We start from the raw sequence: 25,755 nt of genomic DNA, 5'->3' as shown, positions 1-25,755 counted from the left end.
TGAGACCTATGACCCCTTTCCCAAACATTTCACCCCAAGGAGCCGAGCACCAGAAAAGCCGGTGGGTACCCGGCGGCACCAGGGATCGAACCTGGTACCTCCCGAATACGAGGCGGATGCTCTACCACAAGACTGTTTAAGACACGAAAAGCTTCCACATTCTCGCACGTAAACAGTCTTCAGTGCCAAATGCTTTTGCTATTGCTACTATATATGCTTCCCATTTCCTTATTTAATACCTGGTAGGCTTGAAAACCATGCTAATGATGGGTGAGAAAAACAATTTGACCACTTTGTTATATTCATATTCGCTTTGCGCCAAAAATTTAATGCTAGCAAACTTCAAGTAATACCTTCTTCTGGCTATGATTATAATATTTAATTTGCAATTTAGCTTTGTGTATACTGGAAAAAGACAATATTTGATTTGCACTCTTTTTTGATATTTGAATATGCTTCACATGCACAATTTTTCTATCCACAAAGCTTCCTGATGTATAAAAACTCTCGCGATACCAACACAGCTGACCCCTGATATATTGAATTATTGGATACATCGAACACACAGGTATCTTCAAAATCCTGTGTAAAAGTATCAGAAAGTCACAGTGTAAAAGATTGGTCTTAGGCAGTTATCTTGATATATCGGACAGTACTGTGCCCGGCAAGTAGTGCCTTTCTTATCTTCTTATTTCAACCAGTTCCTGTGCATGGACACTGGCCAATTGGAAAGGTCTTTGGCACCTACTTGCAAGTGCCATCCCTGTGAAACTGGGTGATGAGGTGAACATGAGGTCATCTCGAAGGTCGCCTTCGGTGCCCCTGTTTAACCAACTACAGCCTAACAGCCTAACGGGCGGCATGTCGCTGCAAGAAGCGCGTTACTAGCGTAGGTGCAACGTACACTTGGCTATAGGCCACAGATAAGCTTACCTATTGAAAAATAACGGCTTGAGGGGCTGAATACGATTACCTATTGACCATTTAACTTCGCTTGCCTTGCTTACCACTGAGAGATTGGAAGCAGCACTTACCTCATAGCAAAGAGGTGCCTGCAAAGTTTGGCACAAGTTACCATCAAAAGCAGTCTTAGTAGCGCTACCTTTGTTCCCCCTTTTTAAAGCGAAAGCTGTTAATGGCTCATAGTGTCGGCGTTCAGTCACACTATAGCTGTCAATCAAATGACGTCGTCACTAAAATAAATATCCTTTCTCCACTGGGAACTAACCCTCCATCCATTGGATCTCCAGCTGAGCGCGTTAACCAGCTGCGCCATGTACGGGATTGTGAAATTCACATCACAATCCTCCTAGCCTACCATGAGGATAATGGTAGGAATGACAATGACGATGTAATTAGTGACAATGATAATGATAGCATTAGCAATATTAATTATGGTGTATTTAGTTGATAATGATAATGAGAGAAAACTTGATGCACCGCGTGCACCAGCAATGCTTAGGCTTTCACATTTCTGCAGTATAAATTCCACAGTGCTCTCGGAATTTTTCTCTTTCTTCAAATAAGCGCCACATTAGTTAAATAGGGCAGATGCGAAATGTCCATTTAAGGGGGACCCTGGTCTTAAGACATTATTTTGTATTTACTGGTAGATTTGGATGAAAATTGCACCATTTATGCAGCTTTTTGTGCTGATTTTAAATATGCATATTAATTTTATGTAAGCCATTTAGTTGTGAAGATATTGAGTACTTTACAGTTATTTGTTTGGAGGTGAGCTGTCAGTATAACTACAGGAGTTATAATAAAAACTGATGTATCAAATCAAGAGAATGCAAAAATCAAGATTGAATCTTCTGGTTCCATTTCAACCAAAGTTACAGCTTGTCAAAGTTCAGAGACCAAAAAGCCACCTTGACACTCCAGAAAACATGAAATTTTAAAAAACTTTCCTCATTAAATACCACAAATTCATTTATACTTTTGCAGTGTACATGAGTTTACCTTTCTGGTGCAAAAGAAATTATAGCAATATCATAAGTAGAACCAGAGATATCGCACCTCCAAACATGTACCGTCCTCAATATTTTGATTTTGAGAAATTGAGGAAAAACGTGTTGATAAATTTTTGAAGCACTAAAGCTAACAGTAACTCATTAAAGTGGGTTCTGACTAGCTTCTGATGTCAATGCATCATTTACCATCTATATAATTCGCCCTCAAAGAATGAAATTTCTAGCGATTGGAATGCATGGTCCGGAGGCCGCCACCAAGACGAGTGCGTTTGCATCGTGACCTCCGCAAAAGTTGGTGCCAAGTTCTGGTGCGCGATCGCCATTCTCACATTCATGCAGTAAACGCAGTCGGTCTACAACTAGTGATAAGCTACTGTTGCTCGTCTTGCACCGCGTAGCATTCAGAAGAAAGTTTATTTCGACAAGGTTTGGGATTCCGCGCAATCTTCTGTATGTTCTGTCGTGACGCTGGGACTAAGTCGACCCGGCCCTCACTTGGTAGCGTGCAGAGACTCCGGGTTGATGAAGAAGTTCGTAAAACATATACAAGCAGGTTGAATGGCACTTTGAGAAAACTTATTTACATGAAAAAAAAAAAAAAAAGGAAAAAAAAAAAGGGCAAGCATTAAGAGTTCATAGCGAGAAGCGTCTGGATGAGCCGTTTACCCAGGGCTCAAAGCGTCATTTCGTGCTCTGCAACGTCCTTAAATCCCCCCCCCCTATGTCCAGCTCCTCTCTGAAGATGCTGACCAATCAGTTCCAGGGCACACCCCTCAACCAATCGATCACATCACTGCACTGATGGTCTGATGCACTGACTGGTCCAGTATTGTTTCGTCGGGCGTGGTCACTTGTTGTCGGGTAGAGCTTAGGAACGGCGAGGAGGTAAATTTCGATTCTTCTGCAAAGATTCGCTATGTTGGTTCCGGCATGTGGATTTCCTTCTCAGAAACACAAGTGTACGTGCGTGCCATGAATACTGCTCCCAGCATTGTCCCTTTCCGGCAATTGCAACTCTTTCCTGCATTCCCGGGAAATCCTCTAATGGCCGTAATTCTCGTGCTCCTTTCTTCTCCTGTACGTCAGCAGACGTGTCACTCCGATCGTCTCCTTTGGACAATAAGCATTCCTCACTTGACAATAGTGCCTCTCAACGGGAACGGTGAACAGTTGAACAAAAGCACTTCCGGCTATTTCTCACAGGGCGACGTTTCTTTGTATTTTTCTTGACGTTCCCTTGATAGGGCCAACTTGGCAGTTGCAGAGTCACGACAAAGCAAAGCATGCTCACACAAAAAGATTCATGGAAACAGGCTCACTTAGAGCCCTTGCACCAACAGCACATATCGACACCATGCCCACAGGCGAACAATAGTGCGCGCAAGCGCGGACCATGCACGGTCACAACAGTTCCGCGTGACACGGGACACTGCTTCGCGACTGCCGCTGCGGCTGGTCACGGCACTGCCTCACAGGACGATCTATCCTGGCGTTGAAAGCTGCATTTGCTCATCTGCACCCTCACGATTCCGTACGCGGCAGATCGTGCCGCTCCTCGCTATTGCACTGAGCACGACCGGCTATGCTACGCCGTTATCAGGCCATCGCGGACTCGACGCGGAGCGTCGGCGCTTCGCCATTGATTACAGATAACCAGATGCGGCGATGTAGCGTCCCCGGCGCGTTTATCTCCTCTCGCTACTTTTTTTTAGGCTAATAACGAAGCGTGAATCTCAATATTGCGCATTTCGCGTTGTGGTTGCGATGAGGGAACGGCGCTAGACCGACTAGGCCTAAAGGAGAGACCTTTTCAAAATGGCGCCGGACCGCGAGCAGTCGACGCCGCCAGCCCACCAAAGCTCGCCTTTTGCTCACATGTGGTGGGAGTCCAATAGCAGGGAGTGTTTCATGCAATTTTGTTCCTTTGTTTTCTGCTTCGGTGGGCTCGCTCATGGTCACCAACTGAGATATAGGAATGGCCTGAATCGCGATCTTTCGAACGACACCAAGATTATGCCCGCAGATCGCGTATTTCTCGAACTGCAGGGAGATCGGAATTCGGCGCGATTTGTCCTCAGTTTAAAGGGCCACACGCACAGATTCTCATCTTTGGAACGCTGTAACACGCAAATTAGGCAATATTTCTCAACGAAACTTCGGAGATAGCTGCGGAAAGATCTCAGAATCGAGAAAACGAGAAGATTGAAAATCCGATTTTCGGCTGCAAAGACCCAGTCCGCCCTTAACTAAAGTAAGACTCACCCTAAATCCCTTGGTCACTACTACGTACTGTAAAGACAAGCGTCACAAGCACTAAATTGACTTTCACATATGTGCAAACAGTGCAGTCCACTTATAACGATACCAGATATAGCGATATATCACTTATAACGATCAAATTCTTGAGATTTATCATTTTTCCCATTGGCCCTCTGTAAAAATAAACCAGATATAACGATAACTTTATCACCACCCGGTAGGTATTTACCACAAAAATTTGACTGGATGTTTAATAAAAGAAAAATTATTAAGAAGACAATGGTGAAGAGAAGTATGCTTAGGTTATTTTATGGCTATTGATGTATACTGTAATAAAGTGTTTAGTGCTTTTTACGATGATTACCGTTGTTCAACCCGATTTACTCATCGCTAGTAAGTAGGCAAGCCTACATGCACGGGAAAATACGTGGATGTGCTTTTTGTTTTTCTTTTTTGCGCCGGATCAGATATAATGATAATCAGTTATAACAACCTGATCTTCAGGATTTTTCAGTATCTTAAGTGGACTGCACTGTACTCTTAATATCCATTTAGATTACAGATGTTCCCAATGTAAACATGTCACAAGCAGCAAGATCCATTTCACAGCAAAAGTAAAAAATCTAGAGCACTCACCCTCTTTGCCTTGGCACTGACGGCAAGCTTCTTCAGACTGCGGTTAAATGAAAAAAAAAAAAAAAAAAAGACCAATGCAATTGATGCAGCCGGAATACTGTAAAAACCCGCATATACTACAAGGTATAATCTCTGGACAGCAAAAGAAGAAAAAAATATGCTTTCATCTGTGAATAATGCAAGTGAAGAAACTTTATCAAAAGCAGCTATTTGCATAACATTTTGCGGTTACCTCGTCAGGCAAACATACTCTGCACTTGTGTATCAACCCTGCCCCATGCCAGGTGTTGAAAAGCAGCTAGCACCATACACCTTCCTGTGCCAGGGAAGAACTCACATTATCCGCAGCATTCGCAGAAGCCACATGGTCCTCTGGTTGTTGTTAAGCACGAGTTGCTGGTTAGCCTGCGCCGCGCTCGCGCCTGCTCAAGTCTAGCACTGCGCGCAGGCATGCCGTGTGTGCCCAGAAAGAGTTTTTGGAGTAGGCGCTTTAGCGATCTTCCCGTAGTAACTTCTTCAGCACTTCTAAATCCGTTTGGCATCCCACGTTTTCGGAAAGCGCGGTCGATGCGCTCCTTGGGAATGCTGGTGAAACGTTCGCAATCCAGCTGTAAGGCATGTCCAGCATGACTAGAGAGGTACATCAGAGACCTGTGCAAAATGCCAAGTGTGCTGCTTTCACAGTCTCCACATTGTGCTAGGTGTACTCGGCCTGCTCCTGATTGTGTGTGCCTCACGAGGTCAGCGTGGTGAAATGGCATTGCAACAAAAACCATTTAAACAGTCAGTCGACACCAATGCTAGATATCTCTCATTGGAAGGACGATGCTCGTAGCGTTGGGACTGTGAATTTAAACTGAAAATTGTTCGATTCCGCATGAAATAAGCGGCAGGAATGAGACATGATATAATTGGGAAAGGAATTGCTATATATGCGGGTTTATATAGTATGCGTTAGTATTGGTGTTTCCCTCCAGACTGACTGGTTCACAGCGCGCAAGCAAATGCCGTCAATCGCTGTACGACACACAGTTCCCCGCCTCATTCTCCACCTTCACTCTTCCATTCTCCTCATCCTCTCAGACTTCCTCGTCCAACACTTATCGTTCAGTATCGTATCGTTCAGCCACAAAGAACACACCAGTGTGTAGGCTGGGCAAGCAAACCAAACCAAATTGAACCCAAGGCCCACCTGCAACAGAATTTTGAAATGCCTTACTGATACACCACTCTCCATTTTCCCCCACTAGTTCAGCACCCTCAAGTCAAAGGTTTCCAAAATGCTGTTCAGCAGTTATCTGAAGGCACCTAAAACTGACCTGGAGTTGCCCCAAATGTGCACCAGTCTAATGTATCCAAAGTAGTAGAACCCCTCTATACTAAACTCACTCTGACCAGCAAAAATCTCAACTATCATGGGGTTTTTAATATACCAGTTGTTGGTGATGACATGGCCCTGAAGACGCTGCAGTAAAATCTCTAGCTTAGTCTAGCATCTAGTAAAATGGCTACTTACTAAACATGTCCGGTTAGTTTACGAAAGAAACATTTTGAAATACCTTCCATTCTTCCCAGATCGCCTCTTCATTATCATTATCAGGTTTTATGTTTCCGTCTCATTTAAGTACTGCTTTAGAATGAATGTAATGTGGCTACAAATATAAAGTTTGATTTCATGTATGTCAAATTTGATGCAGAAACCAAATCTATAATGAACGTGGCGTCACCTTCCGCTGTTTGTCAATTAAGAGGCGGTAGCTGAGAAACAAGCGTGGCACAGCCAAGTGCGGTAAAACCATACACACCACACCTGCACTTCTCGCCACCGCTGCCTCTTGCTTTGGCCTGAGACGCCCTTGCGCCATTAAAATCCAACATCATCATCGCTGCCTCTTGCTTTGCTTGTCCTGCAAAAATTTCGGCTGTTTCTTCTCTTTCCATCTTCTCACTGCACTTTTGCTCTCCCAACTTCCTGAATGAGCCTGCCACCGTTTTTCCACGTTTTAGCCATATTTACTTATTTTGTTGCCTACACGCCGCACGCTTTGTCTCATGACTTCAATGCTCTTGTAAAGCTGGCTTTTCTTCATAGCTGGTAAGCCTGGTCATAAAGCCAGTAAAACAAAAAAAAAAGCCTCGTTATCGTTATTTTTCCAAGACAAAGGAAACATTTGCCTTTCGATCCCAGGTTGCACGTGTGCCACGACATCATTTCATGGAAAATACATCACCAAGGCCAAACACATTTTACTATAACAAATTTTTATTAAAAGTGCCTTTACTATAAATAAAGAAGTATGGTAATCACGATTCAAAACAGCAGAAAGAGAACAAGAAGACTGACAAGAACGACAAGGACAAGTGCTTGTCCGTCATTTTTGTCCAGCTTCGTGTTTTCTTTGCACTATTCTTCCTGAACGTTAACCAACTCGGCCAAGTTAAGTGTATTGCTTAACTTGTACAGCCATCTATGGAAGATGAACTGAGACTGTAGTTTCACTTCACTATATCCGAGTTCACTATACAGAGGTTCTACTGAAAAAGAAACTCAGTACAGTGGTGCGCGGCATGGTGTGCACCTCTAGTATGCACGCGCAGATTGCTTTGATGGCAGCACACGGCGTGATGGGCTGGCCAGTAGCATGAACATTTGCTGCATTGGGACCGTGCAATTCCATCTTTCAACTGTAAGGCACTCCAACTTTCTCGGTCAGGGCCACTGTTCTAGGCAGAGATTTTGGTTTAAAAGTCTATGAATGCAACCCAAGGAAAGCGGCAAATGATTTACGAGCTGTTTTATTGTTTCTGTACACTAAATTCGGATGTTGCCTATCAGCGCTGTTCACTTTTTTTTTTTACGGTTATTTCAGTCTAAGAAAGCATCCCATAATGTAACATGAGACGTGGCAAACACACACCCAGGTAACATCAGGAATCATTTGCTCATTCTTAATTAAATGGAGGAATTAAAAAATTTGATAAAATGGATTCGAACAGCCGTCTTTAGCATTAAAGAATGAAGTGTTACTAATCCACAGAGCCCCAGAAAAAAACAAGAGGACTTTCAATTTTGCTCGTATTTGTTTCCATACAATTTCTCCTATTTGACACAAGGTGTCGCTGCTCAGGCAAGAGCTGCAAGATTGCGTTGAGAGAACTGAATCTCGCATTGTGGCCAATCAGCACATGTGCACAGGTATTTATTGAAGATGTAATAAGGTACCAATATAGGAATAAAGGGCAATCCAACAGCCCACACTAAAAATGTTCACCGAAGAACGTCGTCCAGAGGGTGCTGCAAAATTTCACTGATGGGTAAGAGCACAGCGCGGTTGTCACAGGATGAAGCTGGAGCGTAAATTACTCTTAAAGAACAAACTCGGCAAACTCACCGCGGCTGCAGGGATGCGCTGCCTGCAGTAGCAGTGGGGACGCCCAGAGTGGTGGCCAAGGTAGCCATGGCAGGGGCAGTCTCTGGTGTCGGAACGATGACTGCACAAAATGCAATGATTGAGTACAGTTTATTAATTCGCCAGCAGGTGCAAGAAATCGGAAAAGCAACACGAGTATAGTAGAAACAGGCACAAAAAGAAACATAGTTGATTTGCACATGGCAACTCTGGCAAACGCTTTACCGGGAACAATATTACCTGTTATGTACAGTGAAAGATCGTTTCGGACAATTCGAACTACACTACTTGGTCCGGCCAAGGGCTATAGAGATCTGTGTATAAAAAAGCCCGTTAATTCGCAGGAGAGTCGGTTCCGCTACGAATAAATAGAATTACGCGCCGCCGCGTCTGGGCGGCTTGGCGCACATTACGCGGCAAAAAAAAGTAAAGAGACACCTCCGCGATAGGAAGGCATAATTAGAGGCTGCGCATGTCCAAAACGGGGACAGAAGATGGTACCAGGTAAAACCATGGAAGAGTGGGCAAACTTAAATGGTGCCGCGGCGGCGGTGCAGGAGGAAGGGGATGGCGGTGGCTGCCTGTTCTCTTCTGCGCAACCTCTGTAGCTTGCAACTAGACACTCTTTAATTCCAGCCTTGTTAAAGGCTATGATCGCGGACAGGCGCTATGGGTTAAACCATTTTTTTGTTTGTTTTTTTTTGCGATAGCCATCCATCCTTCCACCCATCAGTTGTCAACGAAAGCACGAGTCAGCCGCGATCATGATGCTGGCTTTCAGCAAAAGCTACTTGCTGCTATTGCGCGTTCCAATGTTTGGAGTGGCAGTAGACGGGCGCCCGCCCCAGTTGCTCATAGCATGATCAAGCGAACCATGGAGGAAGGAATTTTTCTTCCTCCATGAAGCGAACCTACTCAAAAGGAGGCTTGCACAACCGGACAAGCGCTGGCACTTTGCCAAGTATGCTCCCCCCCCCCCCCACTGCTCTGCTGAAGCTAAAGTAAAGATAAACATTCGCCATTATCCCTGCACAGAATCTTGGCACACTGCCAGAAAATATGCTGTAGACCCTGACAGCGCGAAACGACAGACGGCCTATTTATTTTTTTTTTTTTAGATTCCTAGGCAGAAATCGGGGCTGAGTGGATTCATTACGCGAGAGAGTTCGTTGCGCGACTAAATACAGTACATTTACCATAATACAAATGATTCTTGTCAAATTTTTCGAGGCCATTCAATAATTCGAACATCGGATAATTCAAACTTTTTTATCGTTCCCGAGAAGTTCGAATTAACGAGCTTTTACTGTATTGCCATAAACAAGCCCTAAAATGTTGCCATGTTCTGGCATCAAGTCCTTCATGGTAGCACTAACAATGAAATTTTGTGGTTCAGGTATAGACAAACAAACAAACAAATAAATAAAATAATAATAAATAAATAAAGTTATATTTTACATTGGCAAAGAAAGACTGAGTACAACTGGATTGTAGTGCCAAGCTGTGTTCTCTTAGTACATTTAACATTTTATACAGCCAATCCCCACTATACTGAATTATTCGTTATACTGAACAGCCAGAGTATCTAATTGAAAATCCCGTGCAAAAATACAGCTAATTCACATTTAAAGAACTTGCATTAAAGGAGCAGTGGATCTATCAAACTGTACCCTGCAAGGGCTGTTTTCTAAAAGCGCCCAGATAATGGACTAAGCGCGCATGGGGACGGGCTGGCTGAGCGTCCTTGGGCACCTGCTGGCAGTGGTAATGCTGTATGCTGTGTAACCGCCTGACGAGGCGAATTTCAAGTCTCTTTAAAAGCTGGCTTTGGTCTGGCGTTCTCGTTTTTTTTTTTTTATTGATACTGCTGCGATGTGGAAAAGCCAGCATTGGGTGCACCGACTGTTGTGTAATGAACCTAGCCTAGCTAACTGAAGGCTTCTGGTGGAAAGGAAAGGGGGGGGGGGGAGTTCCCCTTTTGCACCCCCTGTCGATGCCCATGATCCTGCATGGCTGCAATTGGGCGTGCGCACCGCCCAGTTGTGCCATTTCAGACGCTGCACGGCGCGACACTGAAACTATGCACTTCACTGCCATGCTTGACTGTGTGGACTCTGCAGTGAAGCATCCTAAGCACGACGGAGCTGCCATTCTACTGCATCGCACTGTGAAAAGGATAGCACGGGCTTTTACAAGCTGGCAAGCACCTCCTTACTACCTCACTCTAGGCAGCGATGGCTTCATAAACTTCAGTCTTCAGAATGGCAGGTATGCTATAAGCAAAAGGTATTCAGATAAAGTACGCCCATCTTCCCCCTTCATGAATTTGGGCTGTCTTGTGTGCCTCTATAAGTTCGGAAAGAGTGTTGTAAATCCCCAGTTGGAGGAGGTGTCGTGTGCTAGCGTATTGTGGCAACCATAGGGTAGCCTTGTACTATCGAGCGGATGATGCTGTTAACTGCCTCCACATCTTTTCGGCAAAGGTGATAGTAGGGATAGGAGTATACTACAGTAAAAGCTCGTTAATTCGAACTTCACGGGACCGGGAAAAAAGTTCGAATTATCCGATGTTCGAATTATCGAATGGCCTCGAAAAAACTGACCAAAACCGTTTGTACTACGGTAAATGTGCCGTATTTAGTCGCGTAACGAACTCGCTCGCATAATGAACCCATCCAGCCCCGATTTGTGCCTACGAATCTGAAAAAAATAAGTAATAATAATAATAAAGGCGTCAGTCGTAGCGCGTCCCCCTGTTTTGCACCTTCACGGTCCACAACACATTTCTTGGCAGTGCGCCAAGATGCTGCGCGGCGATAACGGCGTGTTTATCTTTTGACTTTAGCTCGGGCAGGGGAGAGGAAGGCGAACTTGGCAAAGTGCCAGCGCTTATCTGGTTGTGCAAGCCTCCTTTTCAGTACGTTCGCTTTATCATGCTATGAGCGACTTGGGCGGGCGGCGCCGTCTACTGCCACTCCAATCATCGGAGCGAACGGTGCTAAAAGCCGGTGTCATGATCGCGGCTGACTCGCGTGCTTCCGTTGGCGACTGTGATGGGTGGAAGGATGGGTGGATATCGCAAAAAAAAAAAAAAAAGTTTAACCCATAGTGCCCATCCGAGATCATAGCCTTTTATGGGCATTGGCTGGGACCGCGCCGACAGTACTTATCCCTATTTCCAAATTAATAGGGTTGGCATTAACGAGTATTTAGTTGCGAGCTACGGAGGTTGCGCAGAAGAGAGAGCAGGCAGCCGCCGCCGCGCGGCCATGCACTGACCTTGCCGCGGCCGCGTCCCCTCCCTTCAACGCCGCCGGCCGCCACGCCGGTCATGGCGCCATTTAAGTTTTACCCACTCTTCCATGGTTTTACCTGGTTCCTTATTCTGTCCCCGTTTTGGACGTGCGCAGCCTCTAATTATGCCAACCGAGCGCGGAAATGTTTCTTTACTTTCTTTTTTTTCCCGCTTGATGTGCGCCAAGCAGCCCAGACGCGGCGGCGCGTAGTTCGAATTATCCGTAGCGGAACCGATTCGCGTTCGAATTAACGGGCTTTTTTATACACAGATCTCTATGGAGCTTGGCCGGACCAAGTAGTGTAGTTCGAATTATCCGAAAATTCGAATTATCGAGATTCGAATTAACGAGCTTTCACTGTATCCTGCTAATGAGGAATGCCTGTGTTAGTCGGCAGAGGTCATCCTCTATCATGCCTCTACGACGTGTGGAGATGCGGCGAATAAGGCCGATTATTTGGTGAGCTGTGGTGCGGAGGCGTTGTATTGCTTCGGAGTTCTGTGTATTGTTCTGTATTAGCATGCCCAGGACACGAATGGTCTGGACGGAAGGTATAGGGGTGTGTGTCGATGTGGAGCGTGATGAGATCAAGCGCTGCGGGAGCCGGTCTGCGCACTCTCCTGTCGTGGATGACAAGCAGCTCCGATTTTATTGGGGAGCATGTGAGGCCGTTCGCCTGTGCATAGGTGTGGACAGTGTCAATGGCTGTCCGGAGGGAACTCTGGATGTCCCCGTCTGAACCAGAGTTGGTCCAGAGGGTGATATCGTCGGCGTATAGGGAGTGTTTTCATCGCCTCTCCAGGACAAATCACGGCCGTCTCATTCTTGACCGGTTAAACGTCAACCCAATAGGCGATCCCCATCTCACAGCCCCCCTCCCGACATGTGTACACAGCCGCCTCGTTGTCAAACCACTACCAAAAAACATGCTCCCTGGCCGCCACGACACGCGGCGTCAACACAAAGCCAGGGCACTCGATGAAACCTACCATACCGATGAACAAGCAACATACGTGGACGCGGTAATGCAAGATGTAACAACATATGTGGCCTGTGCTACCACGCCGCAATCTACATTTATCTCCGCCGCCACTGTGCGTGCCTCCTCCCCCACCGCAGCGGAAGAAACAGTTATAGCGCTGGCCATCGCTGACCCGCGTACGCATACAGTCCTTAGTGACTCAAAAAGAGCAATTCTAAATTTCTCGGCAGGCTACATCTGCCTTCCTGCTGCATGCATCCTGCGCGGCTGCACTCCCGACCACAAAATTAACCTAGTCTGGGTACCCGCCCACGCGGGCAACTCTGGAAACGATGGGGCCGACCAACTTGCCCGAGGATTAACAATCCGGGCGGTCAGTCTCACGCATCTAGACGCACTCGCTGAAGCCCCCCAGACTTTCGCCGAAATTACCAATTTACACAAAGAGACGGGACGCCTTTTCCCGCCTCCCCACTCCGACCTCGACCGAGCACAAGCCACCCTGCTGCGCAGATTACAGACACACTCATTTCTTAGTCCCCCCACTCCAGGCTATCACTAATTACTAACGGGAAATACGACCCGCATGTCCAAATTGTAACAACGGAGAACCCGCCACCCAGGCGCACATCCTCTGGGGATGCGTAAATAACCCGCCCCCAAGGGCCCTCCTGCCAGCTCCCTCTGCGGAAAGCTGGCACCAACTCCTTACCAAGCCAGACAGGAACACACAACTTTCACTCATTTCGTGGGCCCAGGATGTCGGCGCCACCTGGGGGCCACACAGGACCCATCTGCCCTAATTCACGACATCTGGGGCAAATAAAGTTTCTCTCTCTCTCTCTCTCTCCCCCTTCATGCGTTCACATCAAAATTGCTTTTTTGCACTTTTCAATCATAAAACTTTACGAACACATCCAACTTTCAGTACTGCTAAAAGTTACATAACCGACAGCTGTAAGAGAGCACCACTGATATGTAATGCACATAATATTATAAATTTTAGAAATGAAGCCGTGCCCGAAGTGCTGAGTTTGCTAAAACACAGTGCAGGTGTTCATTCCAAACAGTGTGCACCTAGGTGCTTAGCAACAGCGTCACAAGACAAACTGTTCCCTGCAGACACTTACAGCCAGCATCCAGGGCCTCCATGTACGGCATATTGAGAATCTCCTGTATTAAAAAAAAAATATAGAAAAATTAACATCTGCAGTGAATGACGAGACTTCTAAAGAATACAGATATCACAGTCACAGTAGTATACATCGTGCAGACCGAAAATGCTGGACGCTCTTGAAAACGCGAACGCCAAGCTGATGGATGGTGCACACTGCCACAGTCCGGACTTTCACTGGCAAGGTTTGAACACCTCGTGAAAGTCCGTATGGCTTTGAAGTTAAACACAAAAGAGGTGAAGATAAGATCTGTTTATTCTAGAAAAATTCAGTCAAACCTGCTAAAAGATGGTTATGGCTGCTTCTCTTCAAATGTTTCCTCGCCTACTTTGTAAAGGCGCACAATTCAATGCCCACAGTACACAGCACAATATAACAAATTTCATAAAAGTATGGTATAAACCGGATTTTCATTATGTGCCACCACCATCTAGTATTGCTGTCTCAATCAATAACACCAGATGCACATTCTCACTTTGCAAAAGGCAGTGCATATGATGAAACTTGGCTCGTTTTATAAAAAGAAAACTGCATCAACCCGAGGAGCCAAAAAATTTGCACAGCTGGCCTCACCAACTCGGTGCATTAATGTGCGAAAGCTGCCACAGCTCTAGTTTAAACACCACCTTCAGGCTGCATGCACACTATGTCTTTGTCACAACCTCCTCTTTCCCCACTCTGACACCTTCCAGCTAAGCATTTCCTCAGCGATAACCTCCCAAGTCACTTGGCCACCTGTAGCCTTCCATGCTCTCTCTCTCCTTTTCTTTCCATTCGAACTTTGCTCCTCTATCGCCACCTATTAAGTTATTTCTAGGGGCGTGCAAATATGCAGAATCTCGAATACAAACTGAATATGCTTGTTAATCCATATTCGAAAAGCGCCGAATACACCAGGAATTCTAGATTTCACTGCAGTTTCCCCGCACGGCACATTTCTTTGAAATGCTTGACCGCATAAACTGTGCAGTAAAGCATCATCAAAACACGGTAGGGTCGTTTTGTGCAGAGGCACCTTCCCTACAGTGTGAGGAAAGTGGAGCACTTGAAGAGGCCGGAGAAAATGCCATTTTCACTTCTGTTTCATCTCAGAAGCAGGGAGCCACCGTGCAGGTAATCTTCACCCTAAATTACTGTGGTGAAAACTGCTTTGGGCCGTTTTTTAAGACTGATATTCCGAGGTTTTGGTTAATTCGAACATTCCTTCTGACTGCTTGAAGGCCGGAACGAGAGTTTACTACAACGTTCAGCAGTGATACGACAGCTGCACTCTGTTTCATGCAGGTCCTTCCTGTACAACAGGCATTCTCAAACTTTATTGACTCGCAAAAACCGCAACTGCTAACAATATGTTCCAAGGAACCTCCCACCTCTCCATCACTAATAAGAGACCTTGCTTGCACATGACACCACCTGGCTTATTTTCTAGTTTTTTGACCGAAATTGTTTGCTTTCTTGCTTTTAGCAATTAGCTTTTTATTAAAGCAGTGCAGACACCAATTTCTGAAGCGTTCGAAGGAACATGATTGCTTTCCTGGTTATACAGAGATGTTTCCCAAACAATCCCAAAGATATTTTAACTTGATTTTAAAAACAAGCCAGGCAAATACTCAGTTTTTCAAAACCCACTGACTACAGAATAACGTCAACAATATTGATTTCATGAAAGTTGCTTGAAAACGTAATATATTCCAGCCTAATCTGTAATCTCGAATCCAAGCATTTATTCACGTCAGACGAGCCTGGTTTTGCAAACATCGTTCCTACGAGTCGCAACTCGTTTTACTAATAATTTGCTTTTAATATTTCATTTTTGCTCATTTGCGAAACTTGATTATAAAAACAAGCCAGGCAAATACCCAGTTTTTCAAAACCCACTGCCAGTAACATCTCTTCGATGGAAACGTGTACAGAGGTATATAACATGACGTAATCAAACAACTGTGATGTGGCATCAGCAAAACAAAGAGCAGTGAGGACACAGGATTGCTCACCCTGCCAGACTCGAATGGAGGCAGCACCACCACTACTCGAGTCCGGCCATGCTCTGGAAAAGTTCTGCGCTTCTGCTCGCTTGATTCGATGGCCTTTCACACCGTTTTAGTTGGTGTATGTTGTGGGGACCGCGCCAGCCACATTTGAAGGCTGCACCACTTCCCAGCACTCCCTGTCGGGGCCACCCCCCAGGGAGTGCTGGGAAGTGGCGCGGCCTTCAAATGTGGCTGGCGTGGTCCCCACAACATACACCAACTAAAACGGTGTGAAAGGCCATCGAGTCAAGCGAGCAGAAGCGCAAGGCTTAGGCATACTTTGCGTGTGCGTGCGGACACACACACCGGATTCCAAAAAGGCGAAGCAGAATTTACTCTTTTCCTTTTACGCCAGACTTGTGCAACTTGAACTTGGTGTACATATGGAGACTCCCTGCTATACTCGGGCCTCAACAGCATGCCTGCAAACGTGCAGAGCTTTTACCAACGGTGCCTCCCACTGGTGTGCCGGGAGACGAACTGCACTGCTCCCTGCCTGCCCTAGACGTCGCTAGGCTTAGCTGGTATCACATCGAAGCAGCAGTGGATGTCTGTACGGAACGGGCTAAACTGTATTAAACGTTAGATTTTCACGCCGCTTAAATGGGAAGCCCATCTTTAAATGGGAAGCCCAAATGGGAAGTCAATTCATGGCTGCCAGTAAGCAGCGGTAGACGCCACCCACACTCCTCACCTCGGGCACACTGCGCATCATGCTGTTGTACCACATGTCCACCTGGTCACAGATCTGGTTCACGATGGTCTTCGCTGTGGCAACAGAGTGGTCCAGGGTGCACTGCAGCTCCTCCACCATCAATTCCAGGTACCTGCATGCAGGGCAACCCCACATCAGAAAAACGAATGGAGGGAGCTCTTGTCACAATGAATAATGTAGCACAGTCGCACAGCCCGTGGACAAAGCAACTGCCAAAAAATTGGCGACAGGTTTATTAAGCACACCGGGGAGGAGAACCGGCTATAATATGCTGTTGTCTTAGCTCGAGTCCGGTTTTTCTTAGCTGCTGCATCGTGGTACAGCAGCATCCACCATGGGTGCACTGTGGCACAAACTCCTGGGCACTTGCAGCAACAATATCTGCCAGTTCAATCTCACAAACTGCCCCAGGTGAGCAGTATCATCTGTCCTCAGCTCAGGCAGCGACACAAATAGGAATTTTTAAAAAATTTATTTACACAATACTGCAGACCTCATGTAATCCAAGCAGGAACGGCAAATAACATAACATGTTGTAAAACGCCATACAAAAACAGTTGACACATGACACAAACGAATATTCGAAAGCACTTCAAGCAATTAGTGTGTGAGCATTATTCACTGGGCGTTTACTGCAATGAGAGCTTTGGCCAGCAAGAAAATAGACTAGTTACTATGTGTCACTGCTATGACTCCACTTGTTTGGTACAGGATGAAAATTTTCGTTGCCGACCTTAAGACATGTTTAGTTCATCTCTATGTGGTGCAAGATATCTACTGGAAGATATCAACAATGGCTGCACAGAAATCATAGTTCTCCGCAAAGAAAGTAACAAAATTCCTATAAAGAAAGGTGTTAGGCAAGGAGACAATCTCCACAGTACTATTCACAGCTTACTTAGAGGAAGTATTCAGAGACTTGGAATGGGAGCAGATAGGGATAAGGGTTGATGGAGAGTACCTCAGTAATCTGCGATTTGCTGATGACATTGCCTTGCTAACTAACTCTCGGGATAAATTGCAAAGAATGACTGATGACCTAGACAGAAAGAGCAGAAAGGTAGGCCTAAAAACTAATATGCAGAAGACTAAGGTAATGATCAACAACCCTAAGAAGGAAGAGTAGTTCAGAATAGGTAATGAAGTACTGGAAGTGGTAGACGGATTCATACTTAACCAGCCAAAGGAAGAGACACAGGAAAGAAGAGGACAGGACAAGGCTGGACTAGCAACTGAATGCTTATATAACAGAAGAAAACAACGAAGACTCCTTCTGTTCAATAAACATTCAGTTGCTAGTCCAGCCTTGTCCTGTCCTCTTCTTTCCTGTGTCTCGTCCTTTGGCTGGTTAAGTATGAACCCTTACCAACTTGCCCAGTCATCAACCTTGTTGAATTTCATTGGTAGACGGATATATCTACTTAGGACACGTAATTGCAGATCCAGACCATGAAAAGAAAATAACTAGGAGAATAAGATTGGGATGCAGCAAATTTGGCAAGTATTCATAGATTAAGACTAGCAGCTTACCGGTATCGCTCATGAGGAAAGTATGCAACAGCGGCATCTTACCTGTACTCACCTATGGGGCTGAAACGTGGAAGATAACGAGAAGGGTTTTACTTAAAGGCCCACTGACCACCCTCCGGTCGAAAATATTTACTTTCCCAGTGACTGTGAGGCTTCGCCCCCAGAACACAAGGCCACAAAATGTTTTTGAAAAGAGTTTTCTTCTCCGGTGACCGTGAGGCTTTGCCCCCAGAATGCAAGGCCGCAAAATGTTTTCGAAAAGAGTAATAACGGAGTTACAGCCACTGAAATTACCCGATTCTGTCATGTCTCTCTCCTCCCATTCCCTTGCAATGGTTTTTCGCTCTTCTGCCCGGTTGTCTAGCCTCCGCAAGACAAATTCCCCTTCCTCCTCTGGATTTGCCGGGAGGTGAGGCGTGGTATTCTGCATATGCGAAAACGAAACTGACGAGGGAGTGCGCGCCGCTGCATTCATTGCATTCAGTCCGGCCGTGGCGAGGGAAAAGCGTGCAGAGAGCGGTGCGCACAATTGTAGTTGTGTACGCCCATCCTTCACCCGCTAGTGAGACGGAGCAATGGATGTCGTGCTATTCTGACGTCAGCCATGCGGCCTGACAGGCCAGTGTAGAGAACGGGGAAGCTGGTTTCCCGAAGGGGAGGATGAGAGAGCTTTGATTTGTATTTCTGCTGCTTTGCGGCGCGCGTATCGCTGTAGCATTTTGCACAGACTATCTCCGGTACCTGATTGAAGCATTGGGTGCCTTTGCTTAAAAAGTCGTACCCTGGACAGTGGCCCCTTAAGTTGAGGACAATGCAGAGGGCTATGGAATGAAAAATGGTAGGTGTAATGTTAAGAGATAGGAAGCGCACAGAGTGGGTCAGAGAAATAACTTGAGTTAATGACATTCTAGTGGAAATCAAGAAGAAGAAATGGGCATGGGCAGGGCATGTAGTACGTAGAGAGGACAGCCCATGGTCGCTTAGAATAGCAAGTTGGATTCCAAGGAAAGGAAAGCGTAGAAGGGGGCAGCAGAAAGTTAGGTGGAAGGATGAGGTTAAGAAGTTCTCAGTGGTCAAGTGAATGCAGCTATAACACAGGACAGGAATAATTTGAGCAGAATAGGAGAGAGAGAGAGTAAACTTTGATTGTTTAGCGGAATAGCGTGGGTGGTTTCCTCAGTCCAGGATACCATTGGCCTGGGCTGTCTCCAGGGCCCTGGTGAGCAGGCTGCGCTGCTCAGAGAGACCCGTGTGGGCCAGCTCTGCTTCCCACTTCGCTTGGCTGAGTGTTCGAGCTTTATATTTCTCTAATTGCTCTTTGTAGTTCCATATCATATGAAGGATGTCTGTGACTTCACCGCATGCAGTGCATATGTTATTTTTGAATTTTTAGGGCCAGATTTTGTGGTACTTTGCTAGGTTTGGGAATGTCCTAGCCAGTATGTTCCTCCAGGTTACTGCCCTGCCTGCTGAGGTCTTTGTATGGTTCTGCGTATAGTTTTCTTTGTAATTTGAAGTATTGTATTAGTTCCCCATATGTGAGAGGGGTTAAAGGCTCTGGGGCAGCTGGCGTAGGTGCCCGGAAAGTATGCCCTCAGGCTATCCTGTCAGTAGCCTCGTTGCTGTCGATCCCCTAGTGTGCCGGTATCCAGAGGATTGTGTGCTTCATGTTGCCCGTCTTTTTTTCCTGCTCCATTATTGGGTGTGCCTGTTTGCACACGCGTCCTAGGAAGGCACGACAGGCCTTTTGGGAATCACTGAATATTATGTGTTTTCTACCTTCGCTGCTGGCGTGTTTAACTGCAAGGGTGATTGCAACTTCCTCTGCATCTTCTATGTAGTATAGGAGAGGCCTTTGCCGTGCAGTGGGTATAGTCCGGCTGATGATGATGATGATGATGTGGTGCAAACTGAACGTGCAACAACTATTGGCATAAAGTATGGAGAGATTGCTGACACTGTGTCCCAAGTGAATACATGAATTCAATGCAAGGCTTTCTAACAAAGCTGCAAACAAATGCAGGAAAAATGAGAAGCTTCAAGTGAGGTGCCTCACAGTGAGATCTACAAGGAGGGAGCCAACAAACAAAGGGAAGCACATAAGAAGCTAAGGCTATCATGTGCCATGAACAATGTTAAAATGTACACATGTTGAAAGAGTGACAATGACTGTGCTAAAAGCTATATAATTTTTTAAACACAGCTCTCATCTGGAAACAATGCAGATAACTTTACAAATGTCCGTTTTCCAAGGAGTAAGCTGCAGTAGAATGGAATGGTATGATTGTAAAATACAGTTGTGCAGTTTTCGAAGTTTTATGACGAAAACAAAAAACCAAATTTTTTTGCGTTTTTTTTGCAGCTGTTTACGTCTCTACACAGAAGAGGTGCTGGCAGCTCCTATTGGTAGACAACTCTACCATGTCATGCGGTCTCATGACGTTGCACAACCCACTGAAAACTCAGTGCCCACCCGTTTTATCCGCAGACAACCGCCTACTAGAGGCATGCTCACAATTTTTCCCTCCACTTCACTGGATTTTCTGCAGAACGAGGCTTTGAATGCTATTGCATTAAAAAAAACACCAGCAGCAGCAAAATGTTCCCACCAAGTTCTCAATCTTCCTAGCAAGGGTGAGTACCTTTTCCTTCTGCCGCACATACCAGGAAAAAAACAATGCATTGTTTAAACGCGAGAGAATTAAAGGTCCCGTTCACCAGAAAATCCAGCGTTGCCAGCAAAAAAGCATGGGCATAGCATTGGCAACAGATATGGCTGTGCACTGACTGGACTAGGGTTGCCTGGTGTTACGCTTGGCAGGGGCTGCCAACCCGGGCCTCTCCTTTCACATGGAAGGGTGATGTCAGAGTAAGCCTGCCAGGACCCATGTATTCCCCCATGTCTTACCCTTAGTCCACACAGGCATTTTCATAAGACTTCGTTAAAGCGGGGCTGTATATGTGGGCTGGCAGCCTACGCTAGCTGCATCATGCCTTCAAAGGCGGAGCTTCCATTCCTACCTGATGGTGCCTGGGCTGAGCGTGGTGCCAGGAAGAAGCGATGATTGACGTGGATGCCCCTTCTTGGTGCGTGGCATCTTAGCTTCTAACTTGCAGCACCAGCTCCGAGGGCAAGTGGTGTGGGGGAGGATGAGTCAGCAGTAGAAGGTGGGCAGCCTGTGAGAAAAAGTAGACGGCAGAAATTTATTTCTTGGAGTTCTGATCAAAACGAGTACAGCCTGCATTGTGCAAAAATAGGTGACATCCACATTCATCCTGACTACCAGATTCCTGGACATACTGTAAAACCTTGGCAGTACCACAGCAATCATGTTGCCTGACCATCCTTGGCTTGTTCTGCAGGTTCTGCCTCTAATCTTGATGTGCACGGCAGCATCAACTTTTCCCAAATTGAGTGAGGTGATTACAGAAAATTCTGACTAGTGGAAAGTCATATTCTAGCATCGAGCATATCAAGCCTTCCCTCCAACCGGATGCATTCAATGGCGTCGGCAGCACCACGTTGCCTGGGCATGCTTAGCTTGCTTTGCAGGTTCGTTACTATTCTTAAACGACAAATCTTCTTTCAGATAGTCCTTGTCTAATTGTGCTACCGCTCCCAGCGAAGTTGTGTGAATGTTTGCTTATGTGGTGTCGCACTGTGCTCATGCTTTGCGGTGGCGTTGGAACTAATCCGGGACCAACAGAAGAGGAATTAATTAAACTAATTTCAGACAAGCAAACACAAATTGCGGCTCTGCTAACTGAAACTGAAGCAAACTAGAATCATTCAAAGACTAGTGCACTAAACTGCTAAGACTTGAGAGTGCTGTTTGTGACCTTGAGCATACTGTTCAACTGTAGAAACAAATATTAAATAATATGGAAGACAGATCCAGGCGCAATAATGTGATTGTTATGATACTGTACTGAAGGATGGGCATGTACTGTGTTATTGACGTTTACTGGAGAGGCGAGAACTAGGAGTAGGTTTCTTTGTCAATAAGTACACAGCGGGTAATATAGATGAATTCTATAGTATTAATGAGAGGGTGCAGGCATCCTAATTGGGCTTAATAAGCAGTATAGACTGAAGGTTGTACAGGCCTATGCACCCACATGTAGTTATGATGACCAGGCACTTGAAAGCTTCTACGAAGGTGTAGAACCGGCAATGCGAAAAGTAAAGACGCAGTATACTACTAATGGGAGACTTCAATACCAAGGTAAAGAGAAAGCAGGCAGGAGACCAGGCAGTAGGAGACTATGGCATTGGCTCTAGGAATAGCAGGGGGGAGTTACTAGTTAAGTTTGCAGAGTGCACTAACTTAAGAATCATGAATATTTTATTCAGCAAACGGAACAAGAAATGGACATGGAAAAGTCCTAATGGGGAGACTAAAAATGAAATTGACTTTATACGCTGTTCAACCCCTGCCATTATAAAAGATGTAGAGGTAATCGGGAAAGTGCAATGCAGTGACCACAGGATGGTGAGGTTCCGAATTAGCCTAAATCTGAAGGAACTCAAAAGATTAGTAAGAAAGAAACCCATCAACGAATTAGCGGTGAGGGGGTGGGCAGAAGAGTTCAGGACCTCACTGCAGAATAGATATTCAGCTCTAACCGAGGATGGCGACATTACCCTAGAAGCAATGAACAATAATTTCAGAGATATCATTACTGAGTGCGCTGCAGAAGTAGGCGGTAGGATAGTTAGAGAGGATACTGGTAAGCTGTCTAAGGAGACGCAAAATTTGATTAAGAAACGCCAGAGTATGAAAGCTTCAAATCTAACAGACCAGATAAAATTGGCCGAGATATCAAAGCTAATCAATAAGCATAAGGTGGCTTATATAAGGAAGTATAACATGGAGAAAATTGAGCATGCTGTAAAGAATGGAGGAAGCCTTAAAGCGGTAAAAAAGAAATTGGGCATAGGCAAAAACCAGATGTATGCGATAAGGGACAAGGCGGGCAACGTCATCACGAATATGGACAAGATAGTCAAAGTAGCCGAGGAGTTCTATACAGATCTCAAAAAGTAGCCAAAGCAGTCAGGACCGTAATGAGATTGACGTTAACAGACGTTCCACCAGTGACGAAGGACGAGGTCAAGAAAGCATTAGAAACTATGAAAAGGGGGAAATCAGCTGGAGAGGATCAGATAACTACAGATTTGTTGAAGGACGGGGCGATATCGTGCTAAATAAACTGGCCACCTTGTATACGCAGTGCCTGGTGTCATCGACGGTACCGGAACCATGGAAGAATGCAAACATCATCCTCATTCATAAGAAAGAGGGCTCTAAGGACCTTAAAAATTACAGACCAATCAGCTTACTGTCTGTTACATATAAGGTATTTACTAAAGTAATCGCTAATAGAATCAGGACAACCTTAGACTGCAATCAAGCAAAGGATCAAGCAGGGTTTCGGAAACGGTACTCTACTATCGATCATATCCATACCATCAGCCAGGTGAAAAATTCTCGGAATATAACCAGCCCTTACACATAGCATTCATTGATTAGGAAAGAGCATTTGACTCAGTTGAAACCTCGGCGGTGATGCAGGCATTATGAAATCATGGGGTAGACGAGCCGTACGTGAAAGTGCTGGAAGATATATATAGTGGCTGCACAGCGACCATAGTTCTGCATAAATAAAGTAACAAAATTCCCATAAAGAAAGGTGTTAGGCAAGGAGACACAATCTCCCCAGTACTATTCACAGCTTGCTTAGAGGAAGTATTCAGAGACTTGGAATGGGAGCAGTTAGGGCATGGAAGCAGTCGAAGCATGGAAGTAGTAGGCGAATATATCTACTTAGAACAGGTAGTAACCACAGATCCGGACCATGAAAAGGAAATAACAAGAAGAATAAGACTGGGATGGAGCGCATTTGCGAAGCACTCGCAGATTATGACTAGCAGCTTACCGGTATCGCTCAAGAGGAAAGTATACAACAGTTGCATCTTATCTGTACTCACCTATGGGGCTGAAACATGGAAGCTAACGAAGAGGGTTCTACTTAAAGGGCCACTGTCCAGGGAAGGCCCTTTTAAGAAAAGGAGCCCAGTGTTTCGATCAGGTACCGGAGATAGTCTGCAAAATTCTACAGCGACACGCGCGCCGCAAAGCATCGAAAATACAATTTAAAGCTCCCTCATGCTCTCCTTTGAGAAGCCAGCTTCACCATTTCCTGCGCTGGCTCGACGGGCCCCGATAATGACGTACGTACCGCGAACAACGTCCATTGGTCCGTCTCGCTGACTGACGGGAGAAGGATGGGTGTCTACCGCTCGCAGCGCGCTTTTCCCTCGCCACGGCCAGACTGAATCCAGCGGCGCGCGCTCCCTCGACCGTTTTTTTTTTTCTTCGCGCTCGCGGAGAGCCACGCCCCACCTCCCGCTAAACGCGGAGGAGGAAGGGGAATTTGTATTGCGGAGGCTAGACCACCTCGGGCAGGAGAGTGAAAAACCTTTGCGAGGGAACGGAAGGAGAGAGGCAGGATAGAATCGGGTGATTGCGGTGGCTGTAACTGCGTTATTAGTTACTCTTTTCAAACATATTTTGCGGCCTTGCGTTCCAGGGGCGAAGTCTCACAGTCACCGGGGAAGAAAATATTTTCGACCGGAGGGTGGACAGTGGGCCTTTAAGTTGAAGACAACGCAGAGGGCTATGGAACGAAAAATGGTAGGGGTAGCATTAAGAGATAGGAAGCGTGCAGAGTGGGTCAGAGAAATAACTCAAGTTACTGACATTCTAGTGGAAATGAAGAAGAAATGGGCATAGGCAGGACATGTAGTGCGAAGTCAGGACAACCGATGGTCGCTTAGGGTAACAAATTGGATTCCAAGGGAAGGAAAGTGCAGCAGGGGGCGGCAGAAAGTTAGGTGGGCAGATGAAGTTAAGAAGTTCGCAGGGGTCAAGTGGATGCAGCTAGCACAGAACCGGGTTAATTGGAGAAATATGGGATAGGCCTTCACCCTGCAGTGGGTATAGTCAGGCTGATGGTGATGATTTGGTATTTTAGAAGGTCTAAAAGAAATGAAAGCAGATATTGAAACCAAAGTTATAAAGGAAATTTTTTTCTGAGAAGCTTGGAGTCTTTGGGACGTCAGAAGAAAGAATATGTAGGCTTGGATGAAGAAAGGCTGGCCACAACAGACCAGTTATCAGAAGTGCATGATTGGTTGAATATTTAGAGGAAACCCTCAAGGTGGTGTATATGTGTAATAAGAGTAATTACTCATCGACATCCACCCAAGCACTGCCATAATGCTACAAAGGAGAGCTATACAGGTTTCTCAGAAACTTTGCTTTTAAAGAAAATTCGTCCTGGTCCACGGATGAGACTACGATTACAATGAAAAAATAGTCAATTTTAAGAACTCTGCCAAATGAAAGACACCGGCGTAAGAGTCTCTGATTATTATTCACAGGCAACTCAGCTCAGACCAATACGCGTGAGAGGGCGAAAGTTAAGTTTGTGCACGATAAACTCGTTATCAACAGCATTGCCTATATATAGGACTTGAAAGCTAACTCTCATGTGAAGCTGCCGGACACAGATGGGAAGGCATCCAGTCCTCTCGAATGACAAAAAAATAAGCATGAATTAAGAATACTAAACGTAAATGTGTGAAGTGTTGTAAATAAATCAGAACCCCATGAGTGCCTAACATTGCTGCACAATCCTTACGTTATTGCTGTGACAGAAACATGTCTGTAAGATGATGTT

At 45.7% G+C, this 25,755-nt stretch overlaps 1 protein-coding gene across 2 annotated transcripts in view; it reads right to left on the bottom strand.

The window, feature by feature from the left end:
• The window catches only part of LOC146209738 (uncharacterized), a 43,571-nt gene that overhangs the window by 9,877 nt on the left and 7,939 nt on the right, over positions 1–25,755 (bottom strand). For both annotated transcript variants that reach the window (XM_084603354.1, XM_084603363.1), the window contains 5 exons: positions 21,031–21,186; positions 16,459–16,591; positions 13,690–13,732; positions 8,264–8,363; positions 4,872–4,908 (listed from right to left, as the gene is read on the bottom strand). In XM_084603354.1, coding sequence (XP_084459480.1) covers positions 4,872–4,908; positions 8,264–8,363; positions 13,690–13,732; positions 16,459–16,591; positions 21,031–21,107 — 390 coding nt within the window. In that variant the 5' untranslated portion in view covers positions 21,108–21,186. The remainder of the gene's footprint in view (positions 1–4,871; positions 4,909–8,263; positions 8,364–13,689; positions 13,733–16,458; positions 16,592–21,030; positions 21,187–25,755) is intronic.

This window comes from Amblyomma maculatum, chromosome 1, assembly GCF_055883805.1.
Source record: "Amblyomma maculatum isolate TAMU_Amacu chromosome 1, ASM5588380v1, whole genome shotgun sequence".
NCBI lineage: Eukaryota > Metazoa > Arthropoda > Arachnida > Ixodida > Ixodidae > Amblyomma > Amblyomma maculatum.
The sequence above is the reverse complement of the archived record's forward strand: the minus strand, read 5'-3'. Positions and strand labels throughout refer to the sequence as shown.